Here is a 17145-nt window from a genome sequence, read left to right as displayed (position 1 = left end):
TTCCTCGCCTTCTGTTTTTATCCCTTTACTCTTCCCTTCTTGTACCCTGACCTTTCCTCACTCTGTCCATCACCACTCTTTCCCCTCCTTTTACCCCAAACACCCCTTTTCTGTCCTGCCCCAACCCTGACCCCCGAAGGACAGACTGGATGAGAAACTGGTTGTGTGGAAGGCAACAGAGGGTAGTGGTCAAGGTTCAGTTTTTGGGCCTTTCTATTTAACATTTTTGTAAGCGATATTGTTGAAGGGCTGTCTGGTAAGATTTGCCTCTGCGAATGATGCCACATTCTGCAATAGAGTAGATATCCTGATGATGTGAATAATATGAGGAATACAATATAATTTTTATTTGTATACCACCGATATCTCCATGAAGTTCACAGCAGTTTATATAGGTAATTATGGGAATATAAATTAAAAACTAGTTTATTCAATTTTCTACACCGTTCTCCCAGGGGAGCTCAGAACGGTTTACATGAATTTATTCAGGTACTCAAGCATATTTCCCTGTCTGTCCCGGTGGGCTCACAATCTATCGAATGTACCCGGGACAATGGGAGGATTAAGTGACTTGCCCAGGTTCACAAGGAGCAGGGTGGGTTTGATCCCACAACCTCAGGGTGCTGAAGCTGTAGCTTTAACCACTGTGCCATGAAATAGATAGGTGGTTAGGCCTTTTTTGAAGCATTTAAATTAGATTGCTGGTTAATATTAGTTGGCAATGCTTTCCACAGTTTTGCTGCTTGATATGCCCATGTGGAGTTAAAAGTTCTATTGTATCTAATATTACTAATGACTGGATACCGAAAAGTATCATTGTTTCTTAGGTTCCAAAGATGGATTATTAGAAAATTTAACGAGATGGGGCACATAATCAGGAGTTTCTCCAAACTGTATTTTAAATAGGATACAATGGAATTTATGAAGTATTCTCCCTTCTATAAATAAGGTGTAATCTTATCACTTTTTTTTCAATCTGAAGATTAATCTAATGGCTGTATTCTGTAGCGTTTAAAGTTTTTTAAAATTATAAATTTAGGGCAATCTAAAAAGGTGCACTGGTTACCTATGCAGCAGAGAGTACAATTTAAGATTCTCTCAATCATATAGCAAATCTTATATCACATTTCCCCAAGGGCACTAAAGGAGATTTTTGAAATCTATTAACCCAGAAAATGTTTGAGATCTGAAAATGGTATGAAGTTGAATTTGGAGGGAAGGATGTTAGTCTCTCATGCAGGGCTGTGGAGTCGGTAGATAAATGTTCCGACTCCGACTCCTCAGTTTTTTGTACTTCAGACTCCGACTCCGACTCCAGGTACCCAAAATTTCCTCCGACTCTGACTCCTTGACTCCGATTCCACAGCACTGGTTAATTTTCAGATCGTTAAAATGGAATGTCAAGTTGAGAGAAATTAGCATTTTCGACACCACCTTCTTTTTGCTTTTAATCAAGGTTCTAAGGCCGCAGAAGCTGCTCGCAACATTTGTGCTGTGTATATAGTGGGTGCTATAGCTGAAAGAATCGCTCGTGATTGGTATGCCAAGTTAAAAAATGGAGTCGGTAGATAAATGTTCCGACTCCGACTCCAACTCCGACTCCGACTCCAACTCCGACTCCTCAGTTTTTTGTACTTCAGACTCCAACTCCGACTCCAGGTACCCGAAATTTCCTCCGACTCCGACTCCTCGACTCCGACTCCACAGCCCTGCTCTCATGTTGAGATTGGGGCAAAAATGCTGTCTGTTGCAGGTGCCAAGCTTTGGAATGCGCTGCCTGGTATTCTGTGATTTTGTGATGGGAGACTGAATTTTAAGAAAATGTTGAAAACACGATTATTTGTTAATACCTTCATGTGCTAATGCTATTTGCTGCTGAAGCTTTACCATCCTGTAAATTTTTTTTAATGGGATTTTGTCTTTCCATCTTGTTGGATGAATTTGAAAAAAGGTCTTAATAACGATACTGTTAGTTAGGGCTCATTTTACGAAGGTGCGTTAGAGCCTTAATGCGCAGAATAGCGCGTGCTAAAATGCCACGTGCGCTAGCCGCTACTGCCTCCTCTTGAGCAAACGGTAGTTTTTCGGCTAGCGTACCTTCGTAAAAGGAGCTCTTAATGTTTATTGTGTTTGTTCTGTTGAAACATGTTTTAGTGTTTTTAATATGTATGCATGTAATTTTGTAAACCGCAGTTTTTATGTGGTATATAAATTTTTAAATAATAAATAAATTGCAATACTCCAGTTGAGACAAAACTAAAGATTGTACTAATAGGCAAAATTGATAATTATCTAAGTACTTTCTAATCCTTCTAAGTTTCCAGAAAAGACCAAAAGATTTTTTTTATTAACAAGTTGACCTGAGGAAATAGTGAAAGGTTGTGTTCAAAATATTCTGATTACTTTAGCCCGTGGATAATCCATCTTATTTATGATTAATACTTTAGTTTCACAATTCCTATTAGGATGATTTAATAAACATAATTTAGTTTTATCCTTATTCAATTTAAGTTGATGAGTCAACATCCAATTCGCTATCAACTTTATGCAATAATTTAATTTAATTTTAATTTAATATGATCTAACGAGCAGGAAAAAGGAATGAGAACAGTAATATCTGCATATATAAATGACGTGAATTTGGCTTTTTCCAGGAAAAAACCCCAAAGAATGCAGGACGATATTAAACAGGGTAGGTCAAAATGGGGAACCTTGGGGAACACCATAAGGAAAGGGCCATTCTTTGGACATCATTTTGAACAATTTTATTTTATAAGTTCTTTTTAAAAAGTTATTGAACCAATTTAGAATAATTCCAGATAAGTCAAGATCATCTAATATACTTAATAATATGACATGATCAACTAGGTCATAGGCACTCGAAAGATCAGATTGTAATATTAATACTTTATAACCCTTTGAAATGTTATTTCTTACAATATACATTAGAGATCCCAGAATAGTTTCCGTACTGTGACCCTTGCGGAATCTGGATTGATTATGATGGAGCATGTAAGAATTTAATTGAGAATTTACTAGTCCTTCCATAATTTTTACAAAAATAGAATTGATTCTACTGGTCTGTAGTTGGATGTTTGACATAGTTACCTTGGTGTCTTTTAATAATGGAGTTAATAAAATTTGTCTCAGATAATTGGGAACGGAACTAGAGAATGACACGGTGAAAAAATTGGTCCCCGTCACCGCCCCGTCCCCGTCACCGCCCCGTCCCCGTCTCACCATCCCCGTCACCGCCCCGTCCCCGTCTCACCATCCTCTTCACCGCCCCGTCACCGCCACTGCCACCCCATTCACCGCCCCGTCACCGCCACTGCAATCCCATTCACTTTTCTTTATTTACGTATAAAGGAAACATTCTTTAAAACTTTAAAACTTAGTTAAATATTAGTTAATAACTATACAAAAACAAAACACGCAGAGAAAAAATTAATTAATATAAATTCCCTGACTTCCCTGCACTGTCCCCCCTTGAAGGTCTGTCCCCATCCTGAAAGCCTGATGCCCCCCCCCCGACGTCCGATACATCCCTCCCCCCGAAGGACCGCCGACTCCCCAACAATATCGGGCCAGGAGGGAGCCCAAATCCTCCTGGCCACGGCGACCCCCTAACCCCACCCCGCACTACATTACGGGCAGGAGGGATCCCAGGCCCTCCTGCCCTCGACGCAAACCCCCCTCCCCCCAACGACCGCCCCCCCCAGCTTCAAAATGATGCCTGAAGTTACCTTGGGGGTTCTGAGCACTATTAATTTTAATTTATTACAGCACTCCAGAAATATTTTTCTAATTGTTTTAACTTGGAAAAGCGAACCAGGATTGTCTTAATGAAAGGCTTATGTTTGCACTGCAGCCCTCCTGCCCTCGACGCAAACCCCCCTCCCCCCAACGCCCGCCCCCCCCAGCCGACCCGCGACCCCCCTGGCGACCCCCACGACCCCCCCCACCCCCCTTCCCCGTACCTTTGGTAGTTGGCCGGACAGACGGGAGCCAAAACCGCCTGTCCGGCAGGCAGCCAACGAAGGAATGAGGCCGGATTGGCCCATCCATCCTAAAGCTCCGCCTACTGGTGGGGCCTAAGGCGCGTGGGCCAATCAGAATAGGCCCTGGAGCCTTAGGTCCCACCTGGGGGCGCGGCCTGAGGCACATGGTCGGGTTGGGCCCATGTGCCTCAGGCCGCGCCCCCAGGTGGGACCTAAGGCTCCAGGGCCTATTCTGATTGGCCCACACGCCTTAGGCCCCACCAGTAGGCGGAGCTTTAGGATGGATGGGCCAATCCGGCCTCATTCCTTCGTTGGCTGCCTGCCGGACAGGCGGGTTTGGCTCCCGTCTGTCCGGCCAACTACCAAAGGTACGGGGAAGGGGGGTGGGGGGGTCGTGGGGGTCGCCAGGGGGGTCGCGGGTCGGCTGGGGGGGCGGTCGGAGGTTCTTGGGGGGGGCGGTCGTTGGGGGGGAAGGGGGGTTTGCGTCGAGGGCAGGAGGGCCTGGGATCCCTCCTGCCCGTAATGTAGTGCGGGGTGGGGTTAGGGGGTCGCCGTGGCCAGGAGGGTTTGGGCTCCCTTCTGGCCCGATATTGTCGGGAAGTCGGCGGTCCTTCGGGGTGGGGGTGCGAGTGGTCCTGCCGGGGGGGGGGGGATGTATCGGACGTCGGGGAGTCGGCCGGGCAAGAGGGCTTGGGCTCCCTCTTGCTCCGATCGCGGGTGCGGGTGGGAGCGCGTGCGAGCGGTCGTTCGGGGTGGGGGTGCGAGCGGTCCTGCTGGGGGGGTGAATCGGGCGTCGGGCGGTAAATAGCGGTTCCTAGAAGGGGGTACATTGGCCCGCGGGGACAAACCTGTTCACCGTTTCCGCGGTCGGTGAATGGCCTTGTCCCCGTCACCGCAGCGACTGCTAGTTTTCTTCCCCGTTTTCGGCGGTGACCCGCGGCTTAAATGCGGTGGCCGCGGGTAAACCGTCACCGTGTCATTCTCTAAACGGAACCTTTCTGTAGCATTTCATTTAGCCAACCTAAAAGAATCATTTTAAATGATAAAGGTGCACATCTTAAGATGTATGATGGGCATATATCTAAATAACAATAAGAATTAATATATTTATCATAAAATTTCATACAGTCATAGGAAGGGCCTAGCAAAGCCTGAGGAATGGTATGAAATTTGGCAGCTATAATTTAATGCCACTGTAGACATAGCTAACACTGGAAGTGGAGTTAGGTGCCATAAAGCACCTAAAAGAGGTATGATTCACATCAGAGGTGTGATTCTTTAAACGGCACCGTCACATGATTGACACATGATTGATGGCTGCTTTTAAGGCGGCCTAAGTGCCTAATTGGACATTTCACATAGTCATTCTGTTATGAATTGCCCCATTGTGGACATTTTGAAAATTACCTCCATATTATTATACCTCCATATCTATATCTGCCAGTCTCTTTCACGCTGTTCTTAAGTGTTTCCCACTTTTATGTGCATGAACTGATGCTACATTTGCCATTTTCTGTGTTGCCTTCACATATGGTGTCCTGTTTTTGCATGGTAAGTCCTTCTTTTAACAGCGTATGTCAATGAACAACGGCAAGTTCTGGTAATGAACCTTTTTTGGTGATCACCTTCAATTTTCTCTCCAGGCTTTACGTGCATTTTAAAATCAGCCATTCCTTTTATTTTACTTCAGGAGGCAAATATTTACAGGTGACAAGCTTTCATGGCCCTTTTTGTCTTTTATTCAAATATCCTGGTTGATAATATTAACCAGCACTTACACAGGACCTTTTATCCAAGCAAAATGCCAGCATGCTTTGCAGTCATTTCCCTATGCAGCACACAGCTATCTCTGACATGGATGCCAGTCAAGAGCAGCAGGCAATTTCTAGTGGAGACGTGGACGTAAGAATGTTGAAACTGACATAATTACCTAACTGCCGGTGGATAAGTTGATATATAAGGTGGCAGCTTACCTGGCTAAGTGCATCAATACAATCAATTACTGATTCAGCTCTAATCAATTGCCTGTGACCAGATGCATATTTCATTGCTTTGCAAGGTGAATTATGCCCAATATACCAATAGGTGTCAGTGTAACACCTACCAGTAGTTCTGAATCAACCCTGACTATGAGAGAAAGGTCAGGGAGAAAACCAGCAATAACATTTTTTTCTAGGTTCTTTAAGATTGAACTAACTGCTCAGTTTTCCACAGAGGGGAAAAAAACAACAATTCAGTCATAAGAAAAATATTTGTTTTGGTATTCTGCAGCAATAGGTTTCAAATATAGTTATAATAAAATATCTTTACTGAAACAGCAAAATCAATTTCTTTAACTCTCTTGCACATGTGTACATAAGGGAACTAATTTCAAAAGCGATTTTCACAGGGTGAAGCAGTGATTTGCCTACAGATTTGGCCTGGTACAAAACTGACTGCCCAATATAGAGTAAACTTACATACATACAGCCCGTATACATATTATGTTTTCCACTGTTGGAAGAGGTGTTCCTGAGGGCAAGGCTTTGAGGGGTTTGAAATTAATGCACTCTGGAAAATCTGAGGATATTGATATATTTTAATCCTGAAAAATTGTGAGTCTGCCAATGGCAAGTGTAAACCTGAGTGGTTAATTTTCCTGGGTTACGTTGAAAATTTGCCAAATTCTGTAAAGTGAAAGGTTTGTAGATGATTTGGTTAGGTTGCAGGTACAAATCCCAGTGCTGTTCCGTGTGACTCTGGTCAAGTCCCTTAAGTCTCTATCAGTGGCGTACCTAGGGTATGTGGCACCCGGGGCCCATCATTTTTTGACACCCCCCCCCCCCCCCATGTAAAAAAAATTTTTTTTTTTTTTTTTTGCAATAACCATGAAATGGAATAAATGGTCAGAATAGAAACAGGCAGTGAAAATTTTCTTTTATTGAACCTCATATATGTAACCATTATTCCAAACATAACATAACATAAATTATGTCTAAATTGTCATGACATTAGAAGTACATATGGAGTAGTTGCAGGTGATGCTTGGGACAGTTCTGATTGTGTTAGTTCGGTTTTATGTGTTTTTTGAATAGAAGGGTTTTTATTTCTTTTTGAAGGTTTTGCAGTCTGTGGTTGATATCAATTGGTTGTAGAGTTGGGGGTCGAGTGTTGCAGCTCGAATGGCTAGGAGGTTGTCGAACAGTTTTTTTCTTTTGACGTTTTTGGTTGGAGGGTGTGTGAATGGTGCACAAGTTCTCCTATGTCTGTTTGAAGTGGATTGAATTATTTAGCTGAAGAAATTAGTTACCCCCCATTCCACACACATTAATTCTCTTCCATTTTTGTTCCCATTATAAAAAACACTGATAAGTTCCCAGAAAAAAAATACATTAAAATAAGAAGTGAAAACAAAGGCCCCTACAGATGAGAACATAACATAAGAATAGCCTAACTGGGTCAGACCAATGGTCCATCATGCCCAGTAGCCCATTCTCATGGTAGCCAATCCAGGACACTAATACCTGGTCAAAACCCAAAGAGTAGCAACATTCCATGCTACCGATCCAGGGCAAGCAGACACTTCCCCCATGTCTTAATAACAGATTATGGACTTTTCCTCCAGGAATTTGTCCAAATCTTTCTTAAAACCAGCTACACTATCTGCTTTTACCATAACTTCTGGCCACTTCATTTTTAAGTTTAGATCTTTCCTTTCAAACAAAGACCTTGCTAGATGTCAAATACAGCACAAGGTAACTTCACATGGACTTAGCTGTGCAGGAAATGTGAATCTTCTCATACACCCACCATATAGTGCAAAAATGTGCAAAGGTCTGTTTTTTTCTTTCGATCACTACATAGCCTAATGCCACACAAGCAGCGCTGTTACAAACATATTCTGTAGGTCAATGCTAAGGATAACAAAGTTTCCTTCCTTGGACCAGAAGGAGATAAACCACTGGAAGAGATCACAAAACAACATCCAAAGACCCACTCAGTGTGTGAATCAGTTGAGTGGAGTGGACTAACTGGGGGGTGGAAATGGGCCCGGAGTTTGCTCAGCAGAATTTCCCAGACCACCTCTTCCTCTCAACACATTGACACGCTGCCACCATCACCACTAGGAACACCTCACTGGGTAGGCCAGCTATGCTATAAACTTTATAAAACACATTATTATATTTTCTTATAAAGCACATATTTTAACTGACCTCTCTGACATCCTCAGCCTTTTCATTCACAAAAATAGAAGGAAGAAAAGTTCCCATTTCCTGCTGTCTCATGTCCCCGGCCTATACAATATTATTTTTCTGCAGACCCTTCAAAAGTCTGACCAAATCCTCGTTTCACTTGCATTATAAAGTACTGAGGATGCCATCTCTCCCCAATCCCAGGTCCTAAAGTCTAAGACAGTAGCGCAAACTAATGCTGCCAGATACAGGAAAAAAAAATTTTGATTCGATTCAGCCCTATTGAATTGGTTTTTCAATTCGATTTTCCTGCCCAGTTGGGTGATTTTTTTCAAAACTCCTGGTGGGTTTTATAGCTTTTTCACCCCCTTTGGCTTCTCCTAACCACACTGGCGCTGTGGTGTAAATAAAATAAAGAAACAAAAAGGACTTTTCCTCTTTCTGTTAAATCCTAGCTCACGTTTGCAGTCCAACACCAGCTCTGGCAGGATACACATTTCAAATCTGACATGTTATAATCACAAAACAGAAAATAAAATTAATTTTTCTACCTTTTGTTGTCTGGCTATATTTCAAATCTTGTTGGTCCAAGGCTCTGGTTTTCTTCTGATAACTTGCTTGCCAGGGTCTCCTTCTTTCTGCATGCTAACCATCCATCTGCCAACTCTGTCCTCCCTTTCCATTTCCCTTCCCTTCCCAGGAAGTCTGGTATCTTTCCTTTTTTTCATCTCCCTCCACAGATCCACCTTTTCTTAAATACCCTTTCATCCGGCATCTCTCCCTCCTTCCCCACCATCCCAGAGTCCACCATCTCTCCCTTTCTTTTCCTAATTACCCTCCTATCCAGTATCTCTATCCCTCCTCCACACCATCCCTTGTGTCCAATTTCTCTCCCTTTCTGTTCCTTCCCTCCCTAAATCCCATGGTCCATCATCTCTCTCCCTCTCCTCTATTTTCAGACCCATTATTTCTTCCCCCCCCCAAAGTTTGGCATATGCATGTCTCTTTGAACACCCCCTTCCCTCCGTGTACTTCTAAATCATGGTCCCCCCCCCAAAGGCCTGTCCCCCCTTAAAGGTCTGCCTGTCCCACCTTGAAGGCCTGCACCCCCTTGAAGGCCTGCACCACCCCCCTCGAAGGCCTGCACTCCCTTGAAGGTCTGCACCGCCCCCGAAGGCCTGTCCCCCACTTGAAGGCTTGTACCACCCCCTTGTAGCTTCTCCCCCCCTTGAAGGCCTGCACCCCCCCTTGAAGGCCTGTCCCCCTCCCCTTGTAGGCCTGTCCCCCCCTTGTAGGCCTGTCCCCCCCCCTTGTAGGCCTGTCCCCCCCTTGAAGGCCTGCCTGCCTTTCCCCCCTTGAAGGCCTGTTCCCCCCCTTGAAGGCCTACACCCCCCCCGAAGGCCTGCACCCCCCTGAAGGCCTGCCTGCCCCCCTTGAAGGTCTGCACCCCCCCCCCCGAAGGCCTGTCCCCCCTTGAAGGCCTGCCTGCCTGCCTGTCACCCCCCTCCCCCTTGGAAGCCTGCTTGCCTGCCCGCCCGCCCCACCCTGAAGGCCTGATGCCCCGACCCACCCCGAAGGACCGCTCGCCCCCCTGGCCTCCCCGCACCACCTATGAACAGCCGCAGCAGGATCGCGAAGTCAGCGTCAGCGATCCCTGCGCTGCTTCCTGCGCCACGGTCCCGCCCCTCCTCTGACGTCAGAGGAGGGGCGGGATCGCGGCGCAGGAAGCAGCGCAGGGATGCTGACGCTGACTTCGCGATCCTGCTGCGGGCTGCTTCACAGGTGGTGCAGGAAGGTCAGTGGGGCGAGCGGTCCTTCGGGGGTGGCGGGGGACTGAACGGCAAGGCCGGGAACACCCCCTTAGGGCTGGTACCCGGGGCGGCCCGCCCCCCCCCGCCCCCCCCTAGGTACGCCACTGGTCTCTATTGCCCCAAGTACCCTAGTTAGATTGTGAACCTGCTGGGACAGATAGGGAAACAGAGTACCTGTTCACCATTCAATATAAACCACTTAGGATCCCCTTGGGGTATTTTAATAATAAAATAAATAAATACATAAAGTATTTGTTACAAGTAACTCAAAGGGAGGAGTCAAGATGGTGGCAGGCAGCTAACTGCCATTGAAGCTCTGCAAAGTAAACATCTGAGAACACAGGCATAGCCAGTAAAAACCCAAAAGCTGCCCTGGGGTAACTTTAGGGCAGTAGACAACGTCCCTTTGATAAGCAAAAGGAGGAGATACTGTAGAGGTGTTCAGTGGAATTTCGAGAGCAGCAGAATGGAAGCGGTTGGCCGGCCCTCCCAAGCTACAATATGCCTTTCAACTTATCCAGTCTGTTCATGTTCAATTTTATTAGATATACCACCAAATCACAGAGAGATATAATGAATGCCGGTGATTGCATAGTTAGGGTTCATAGGAGAGAGATGGGAGTTGAAGGAGTCCTCACAAAAAAGGGCGTAATTTATTATCTTAGAAATAATTCAGCCCAGCACAGAATCTTGTCTCTGGCTAGCAACTTACACATGTAAATTACTAATAGGGCTTCTAAAATATGTGGATAAACTAGGAATTCCTCAAGCAGAGATGAGTAGAGTTTGCATGCATACTTTGCAAAATGCAAGGTACACAGTGTGGGCTATATTCTATATATGGCACCCAAAAATTCAGTGCTGACTAGAATGCTACAGTAGAGTCTCAGTTATCCAAGTCTCTCACACAACCAGCAAAAAAAATCGCTTGTGGGGAAAAAAAAGTCCACCGAAGCACCTGCGGCAGTGTCCTGAGCTGCAAATCCTCCATCCCTCCCTCAAGCTCCCATGCCCTGAAGTAGCTATGAACCCCCTCCCTCCTGCACCAAAGCACCAGTGCAGCTGTGGTTCTGAGCCACACAGCTGTCCTCCCTCCCTACCTCAAGCCCTGAAGTAGCAAAAGCAGGTGGCGGTCTAGAGCCGCAAACTCCCTTCCTTCTCTTCCTTCCTTACCCGAAGAGCAGCTGGTCAGCAAGAGGCAGCCTCAAAATAGGCTGTTTGTGGTCAGCCTCGGCACGGCCTTTCCTCTGACAAGTCACTTCTGACACATCAGAGCAAAGACCCTGACATGTGTAGTCATGAGCAGCCTGTTTTGAAGCTGCCTCTGAAGTTGACCGCTGAACATCGGGTAAGGAAGAGAGAGAAGGATGGAGGGAGCAAGGGGATTCGCAGCTCATGACCGCTGCTTGCTTCTGCCACTTTGGGGCTTGAAGGAGGAGGGCTTTGTGGCTCAGGACTGCCGCTTGAAGGAGGAGTGCTTTGTGGCAGGAGGTAGGGAGGAGGGAATTGAAAGTGTGTTAGACAAGGTTTCTAACACACTCTCAATTAACCAGAAAACCAGTTATCCGTTATCTGGATGACTGTACTAGCTGTAAGCACACCTTATAGAATCACACTAAGTATCAGTGCATGTCAGTTTTTAAGGGCACCCATTTAGGCCCAGGAAAACCAGATCTAACTTATACACAGATTGGGCATACATATTCTATAACAATGCCTATACATTTTAGGAATGACCATGATTAGGATTACCATATTTTACTTGCATAAAATCAGAACCCATAGTCCAACCCCAGGTCCACCTAGCCCCCAGTTCCACCCCAGTTTCACCTATGCCCACACCATGCCCTGGCCTCACCCCCAGCTCCGCCTCCTCAGCCTGTTCTCGTTGATCAGGAGGGCATCTGCGCATGCACGGATGCCCCCTCCCTACGCGATCTGAAGAGGAAGCTTTTCAAAACCCGGTCAAAATGCCAGGTTTTGAAAAGCCATCCAATTGCCCAGACATGTCCTCTAAAAAGAGGAGATGTCTAGTGTAACAAGCCCAGGGGTTTTGTTCCTATGAAAAGTTTAAACTTTAGATAGCCCCAGCGCAGAAGAGATGACCAGGTCAGTGCCCTGGAACAGGCAGGCGATGACTATTTCTGGAATAGCCAGTATGAGGCAGGAAATATTTTGCAGGAAAGCTTGTACTCTTGTATAGAACCTTGAAATCCTGGCAGAAGACTTTTACCTGAAATTCTTGCTGTTCCTTTAAGAAAGGAGCAGGGAAATTTGACCTTTAGAGAACTGATCCCTTTTCCCCTAGCCAGGCAGAGGGGGGCGTGGTTTTGGAGCTCTCTAAAGGGATGCTGGTGAGGGAGTCAAGGAAGGAGGAGCTGGGAGGTGCACAGCAGAAGTAGCAGGAGACGAAAAGAGGCAGAGGAGGACATTAGATTTTTCCCAGCCAGACTGTGAGAGGCTAGAGGACTGGAACTGAAGGAGTCTGGGACTGGTTTTCCTAAGTGTTGAACTAAGTTTTCTCTTTAATAAAATGCTGAATTATGTTTAGCTGCAGACCTAACTTATCTCATGTTCTAGCCTGCCTGCCTTGGGTGTTAGCTTGGACATTCTAACTTCTTATGGCTATCTCAGCATGAACGACATGTAACAGAAAGACTGCAGGGCCTAGATAAGTGACCTGCTAGTGTGAGCTGAGGACCAATGATTGTTAAGAAAAGTAACACGTGAAAAGTTTTTTCTAGAATTCAGTTGTATAGCCAGAAGAATGTATAAATATCTCTGCAACGTCCTGGTTTCGGCACTTCTGAAGCCAGCTTGAAGCTCGGGAATCGCATACGTATGCTAATAAACCATTTGTGCTTTCTTCAAGTCTCTAGGTTTTTTGGCTGCCCAAAGTGACCTTTCAGAACAGGTGAATAACATGGAAGTTATGGATTTGTAAGCAGCAGGGAATGAACCAGAACCTAGTGTGGAACTGAGGGAAAGCAACTGCTGTAAAAGTGAATGTGTTGAACTGTGCCATTAACTCTCTGAGGAGGACATTGTCATGAACTGTGTTTTGTTTTTGAGTATTTTTGACTGGAAGAAAATGGCTTGTGCTGGCAGGAGCTTATGAACTATAACACTTCTGAGCTACTGGGGGCTTTTCTTCTTTCCAAAAATAGACCAAAGAAAACGTTTGTTTTTTTTTGGCATTTTTGTTTTGCTTGTTGGCTGGGGTTTTGGCACTGAGTTACGTTTGAACGGAGGCAGCTAATTAGCAGCAGGGCAGTGCAACAGCTGTGCCTGGAAGCCGTTCTGAATGCTGGAACAGCTTGTGTTTAAGAACTATCTTTTTCATGTCTCCTAGTTTGTGGACTGTAAAGGAGGAAAAGCTGATATTGGTACCTTTTGCTTCACTTATAACCAGAGAGAGTTATTTAAGAACTCTTTGGGCAAAAAGCTGCCTGAAGGCATAGAACCTGCTCAGCCTGTATAAAGGGGCAAAATACCTTGCTAAAATTAAGCATTGCCACTAGCTACCTTAAGAACCTGTCTGAAAATATTGCTACACTATACCTTTCTGTATCCAGTGTCTTTACCTGGCATAGTGTTGGCCAAGAAGTTAAGATGGTTGGAAGTTTACCTAACTGCAACAGCTGAGGTGGCTATTGGCCAGTTGCTGGAGGAAAAGCTGTGTTTTTGTTTACTGCTGATATTTTTTGCTTTTGTTGTTTTTGAAAGAGTGGAACTGTTCTGTGTGAAAAAGGGTGCTTTGAACACAAAGCCTGGCTAGTTGCCAGGAATAATAAATATTTCTAAGAACTTGAACCTTGGTGAAAGTTTCCTTGTTTTACTGGAAAGGGAAATATTTACCCAAAATACTGGGGTTTGACCACAAAATAGCCATTGCCAGGCCTGAAGGGTACCCCAAGCTAAAAGGGACACACCGGGCCAGTATTTTGTTGCAACCCAGGTGGTCTGCTGCACTCATCAGAGACCCCGGGTTGTAACATAAGTGGTGTCAGAAGTGGGATCTGGTGCCCCCTTCAGGCCGCCTAGATAATTGACAGTGGCACAACATTTTTTTTGTGGTTTTGAATTTTGGGGATTTTGTTTGGATTATCACCTTGGATTTTGCAAGTATCGCTTTCCTGGATGCACAACAACACCAGAGTCATCTGGAGGACCAGTGTGGACCAGCACAGATGACACCACAGTGGTTCAACCGGAGGGAGTTTCCAGCAAGGAGAATCCGAATCTTGGCAGGATCGAGGAACCAAGAAGAAGGAATGAGGATGTTCCAGAAGAAGGGCGGTTTAACCCTGAAAGAGCAAGGCTGCAAAGACTAACCAGTGTCCTGGTCAGCATACTAGCATACTAGGAACAGGGGATGGGGAGAGTGGTAAAAGGGTTACCTTAGTTGGGGAAAAAAGATACTACACTTGGATCTTGTTTCTTTTATGATCTCTATTACAGGTCAAGAAGGAACCATCGGTTTTGGCAGTCGTAGCTGGGGATCATCAGCACCAAATGAAGAGCTGAAGAAAATGCTAGAGACTAGCCAAGGACTGTGGTAGGCTAGCTAAGATACCTCACAGCAGACTCAAATTGGGTTCATTATAGCTATGGAGGCACAGACTCAGATTATGGCACAATTACTTCAATCGAGGACTGAAGGTCCTGTTGCAGCATCAGTACTGGGCATGGCACTTACAGCACCCACGGTAGAACTTATTATATGTGTTAAATCTGTGTAAAATTACACCTGAGGACGCCCTAGACGATTTTCTTAATTCCTTTGAAAGGATCACCACAGCGGCTGGGTGGCCACCTGAACAATGGGCTGTCTGCCTTTTGCCTTGCTGGGGAGTCATTGGCGGAATTTCAGACCATTGCTCTTGATCAGGCAAACAATTACCATGCCATTAAGGCCCATATTTTGGATTTTTTTGGTTACAGGCAAGCTTTCTGAGGGACCCAGTTACAGGGTAAGGAAAGGCCCAAAGCTCTCATGCTGCGCCTCACTAAACTTGCTGAAAGGTGGTTGCAACCATTTCTCACTGACCCCCGAGCTATATTTTCAGAGACTGTGCGAGAACAGTTTTTGGAAACATTACCCCAAAAGCTAAAAGGGTGGATTCGTAGGAAGAATTGTCAGAACCTGTTTGACAGTAGCTGAGACATATCTAGATGCTCGAGAGCTACCTGAACCTATAAAACCTGTAGGTAGATCACAGACTTACACTCCTAGAGATACTGTCCCCACCCCAAGTAGTGAACTTAGAACATACACTACCAGCTCAAGAAAGCCCTCTACCTCTGCACCCATACAATGTTTTTGTTGTGGGAAGAAGGGACATCGTCAGAGGGAATACAAGGAAAGGAAACTTTATAATAACATGTGGTAGGAGGAAAGAGTCCAAGGGCAAATATCTTCAGAAAGTCTGGGTAGCCAATAGAGCGGTATCTGACCTGTTAGGAGCACAGAGCAGAGTGTCATGGACTCCAGCTTGTGGAAACAAGTAAGGAATACAAAAGTAGAGCATTGGGGGGTGGATGAAGTGGAGATTGGGTGTGTGCATGGGGAGGTTAGGAAGTACCCTTGCCCTCAGATTAACCTGAGGGCTGAGAATGGGGTGACTACATTAAAAATAGCAATAGCCCCAAAGTTTCCCTACCCCTTGATATTGGGACAGGATTGGTTAATAACCCGAGGGGAGAAAACCACAAGATATTTTTGTACAGGACAAGGAAGGGGTGAAAGGGCAGACTGAAAGCAGCCAAGTACTGGGCATATGGTCCAGGAGGAGTCAATGTCAACCCTGGGGCCCTGGGAAGGAGCGAGGTTGCTGAGCTAGAAATAGATACTGAGGGTGGCAACTCACAATTAGGTGGGTAGCTTTGTCAGATAAGGCCAAGGCACCTACTCAAGCCTATGGGCAAGCAGCGGGTTATGACCTTTATGCCGCTGGGGAACAAAAGATTCCTGCTGGGGAAAGGGCTATAGTGTACAGAGACATACAGGTTTCCCCTCCGCCGGGATCATATTTAAGAATTGCCTCCTGGTCAGGGCTAGCAAGTAAGGCTGTGGATGTGGCAGCCAGTGTCATTGACCCTGATTTCCGGGATAATGTGGGGATTCTTTTAGCCAGTAATGGGACTGAGCCATATCAGATTCAGACAGGAGACTGTGTAGCTCACATGCTGTGTGAGCGGATCTGGCCTGCAAAATTGGAACAGTGGGAACAACTCCTGGGTACAGGGAGGGGAGTAAGAGGTTTTGGCTCCTCTGATGCCCCAGATTCCAATAATTAGCAAAGACAGGGAGTGTCATTTACAGTATCCCATCAAACTGGTAGGGCTAGACAGGAGAATCATCAAGAGCAGATCCTAGAAACATTGACCCCAGTTGTTAGGCCTTGCTCCAGGGTTCAACCCTATGTAGCGCAGGGAGCAGTTTTGAGGAAAGAGTTGGAAAGTTTAAGGGAGGAAATAAAGACCCTTAAAGTAGATAAGGAAACCCTTAGTGGAAAGGAAAAGCAAGAAATTTTGAACCAACATTGGCAAAATACTGAAGCTTTTGGTAAGGCTTTAGCAGAAGTATCTGGTCAACTCACTCAGATTTGTAAACAAATAGAGGGGAACCAGCAACAGCAAACCATCATACTTCATCTTACAAAGCAGATGACGCTTTAACAATTTTTCTAATTTAGACAAATCTTTTTTGTTGCTTGATGTATTCTGGCAGCCTGTTCCATTCAGCAGGTCCCGCACTAGGTCTCATAGTCTGTAAATGCAATTTCTTATGAGTTGGAATAACCAAATTACAATGTGCAGCAGAGCGCAATGGTCGAGAGGGCACATAGGGCGTCACACAATCCAGATATTTTGGTGACAAATGATGTACACTTAATTAAACCAACCACAGAATCCATGTCGATATATTAATCCCACCCAAACCACTCCCTCTTACTCCTCTGCCCTGTCTCCTGGCAACGTATACAGGGCAAGCACCATCATGTGTAAGTAGTCCTCTTTGTAAAATGGCTTTTATACATGAAATGCAAATCTTCATGTGTAAAAGCTGCTATTTACACATAGGGTGATTTAAAATAAAGGATTAAATAATGTAACAATGAGCTTTTGTTTAATATTATGTCCCCGGTTTTGTTTTAA

General features: G+C 45.3%; 1 protein-coding gene across 1 annotated transcript in view; it reads left to right on the top strand.

Moving 5' to 3' along the window:
- The window catches only part of LOC117357287 (probable deoxyuridine 5'-triphosphate nucleotidohydrolase), a 44287-nt gene extending 28003 nt beyond the window's left edge, over nucleotides 1-16284 (top strand). The window contains exons 2-3 of the mRNA XM_033937656.1: nucleotides 14446-14542; nucleotides 15861-16284. Coding sequence (XP_033793547.1) covers nucleotides 14446-14542; nucleotides 15861-16284 — 521 coding nt within the window. The remainder of the gene's footprint in view (nucleotides 1-14445; nucleotides 14543-15860) is intronic.
- The last annotated feature ends 861 nt before the right edge of the window (nucleotides 16285-17145 follow it).

Source organism: Geotrypetes seraphini, chromosome 3, assembly GCF_902459505.1.
Source record: "Geotrypetes seraphini chromosome 3, aGeoSer1.1, whole genome shotgun sequence".
Classification (NCBI taxonomy): domain Eukaryota; kingdom Metazoa; phylum Chordata; class Amphibia; order Gymnophiona; family Dermophiidae; genus Geotrypetes; species Geotrypetes seraphini.
The sequence above is the reverse complement of the archived record's forward strand: the minus strand, read 5'-3'. Positions and strand labels throughout refer to the sequence as shown.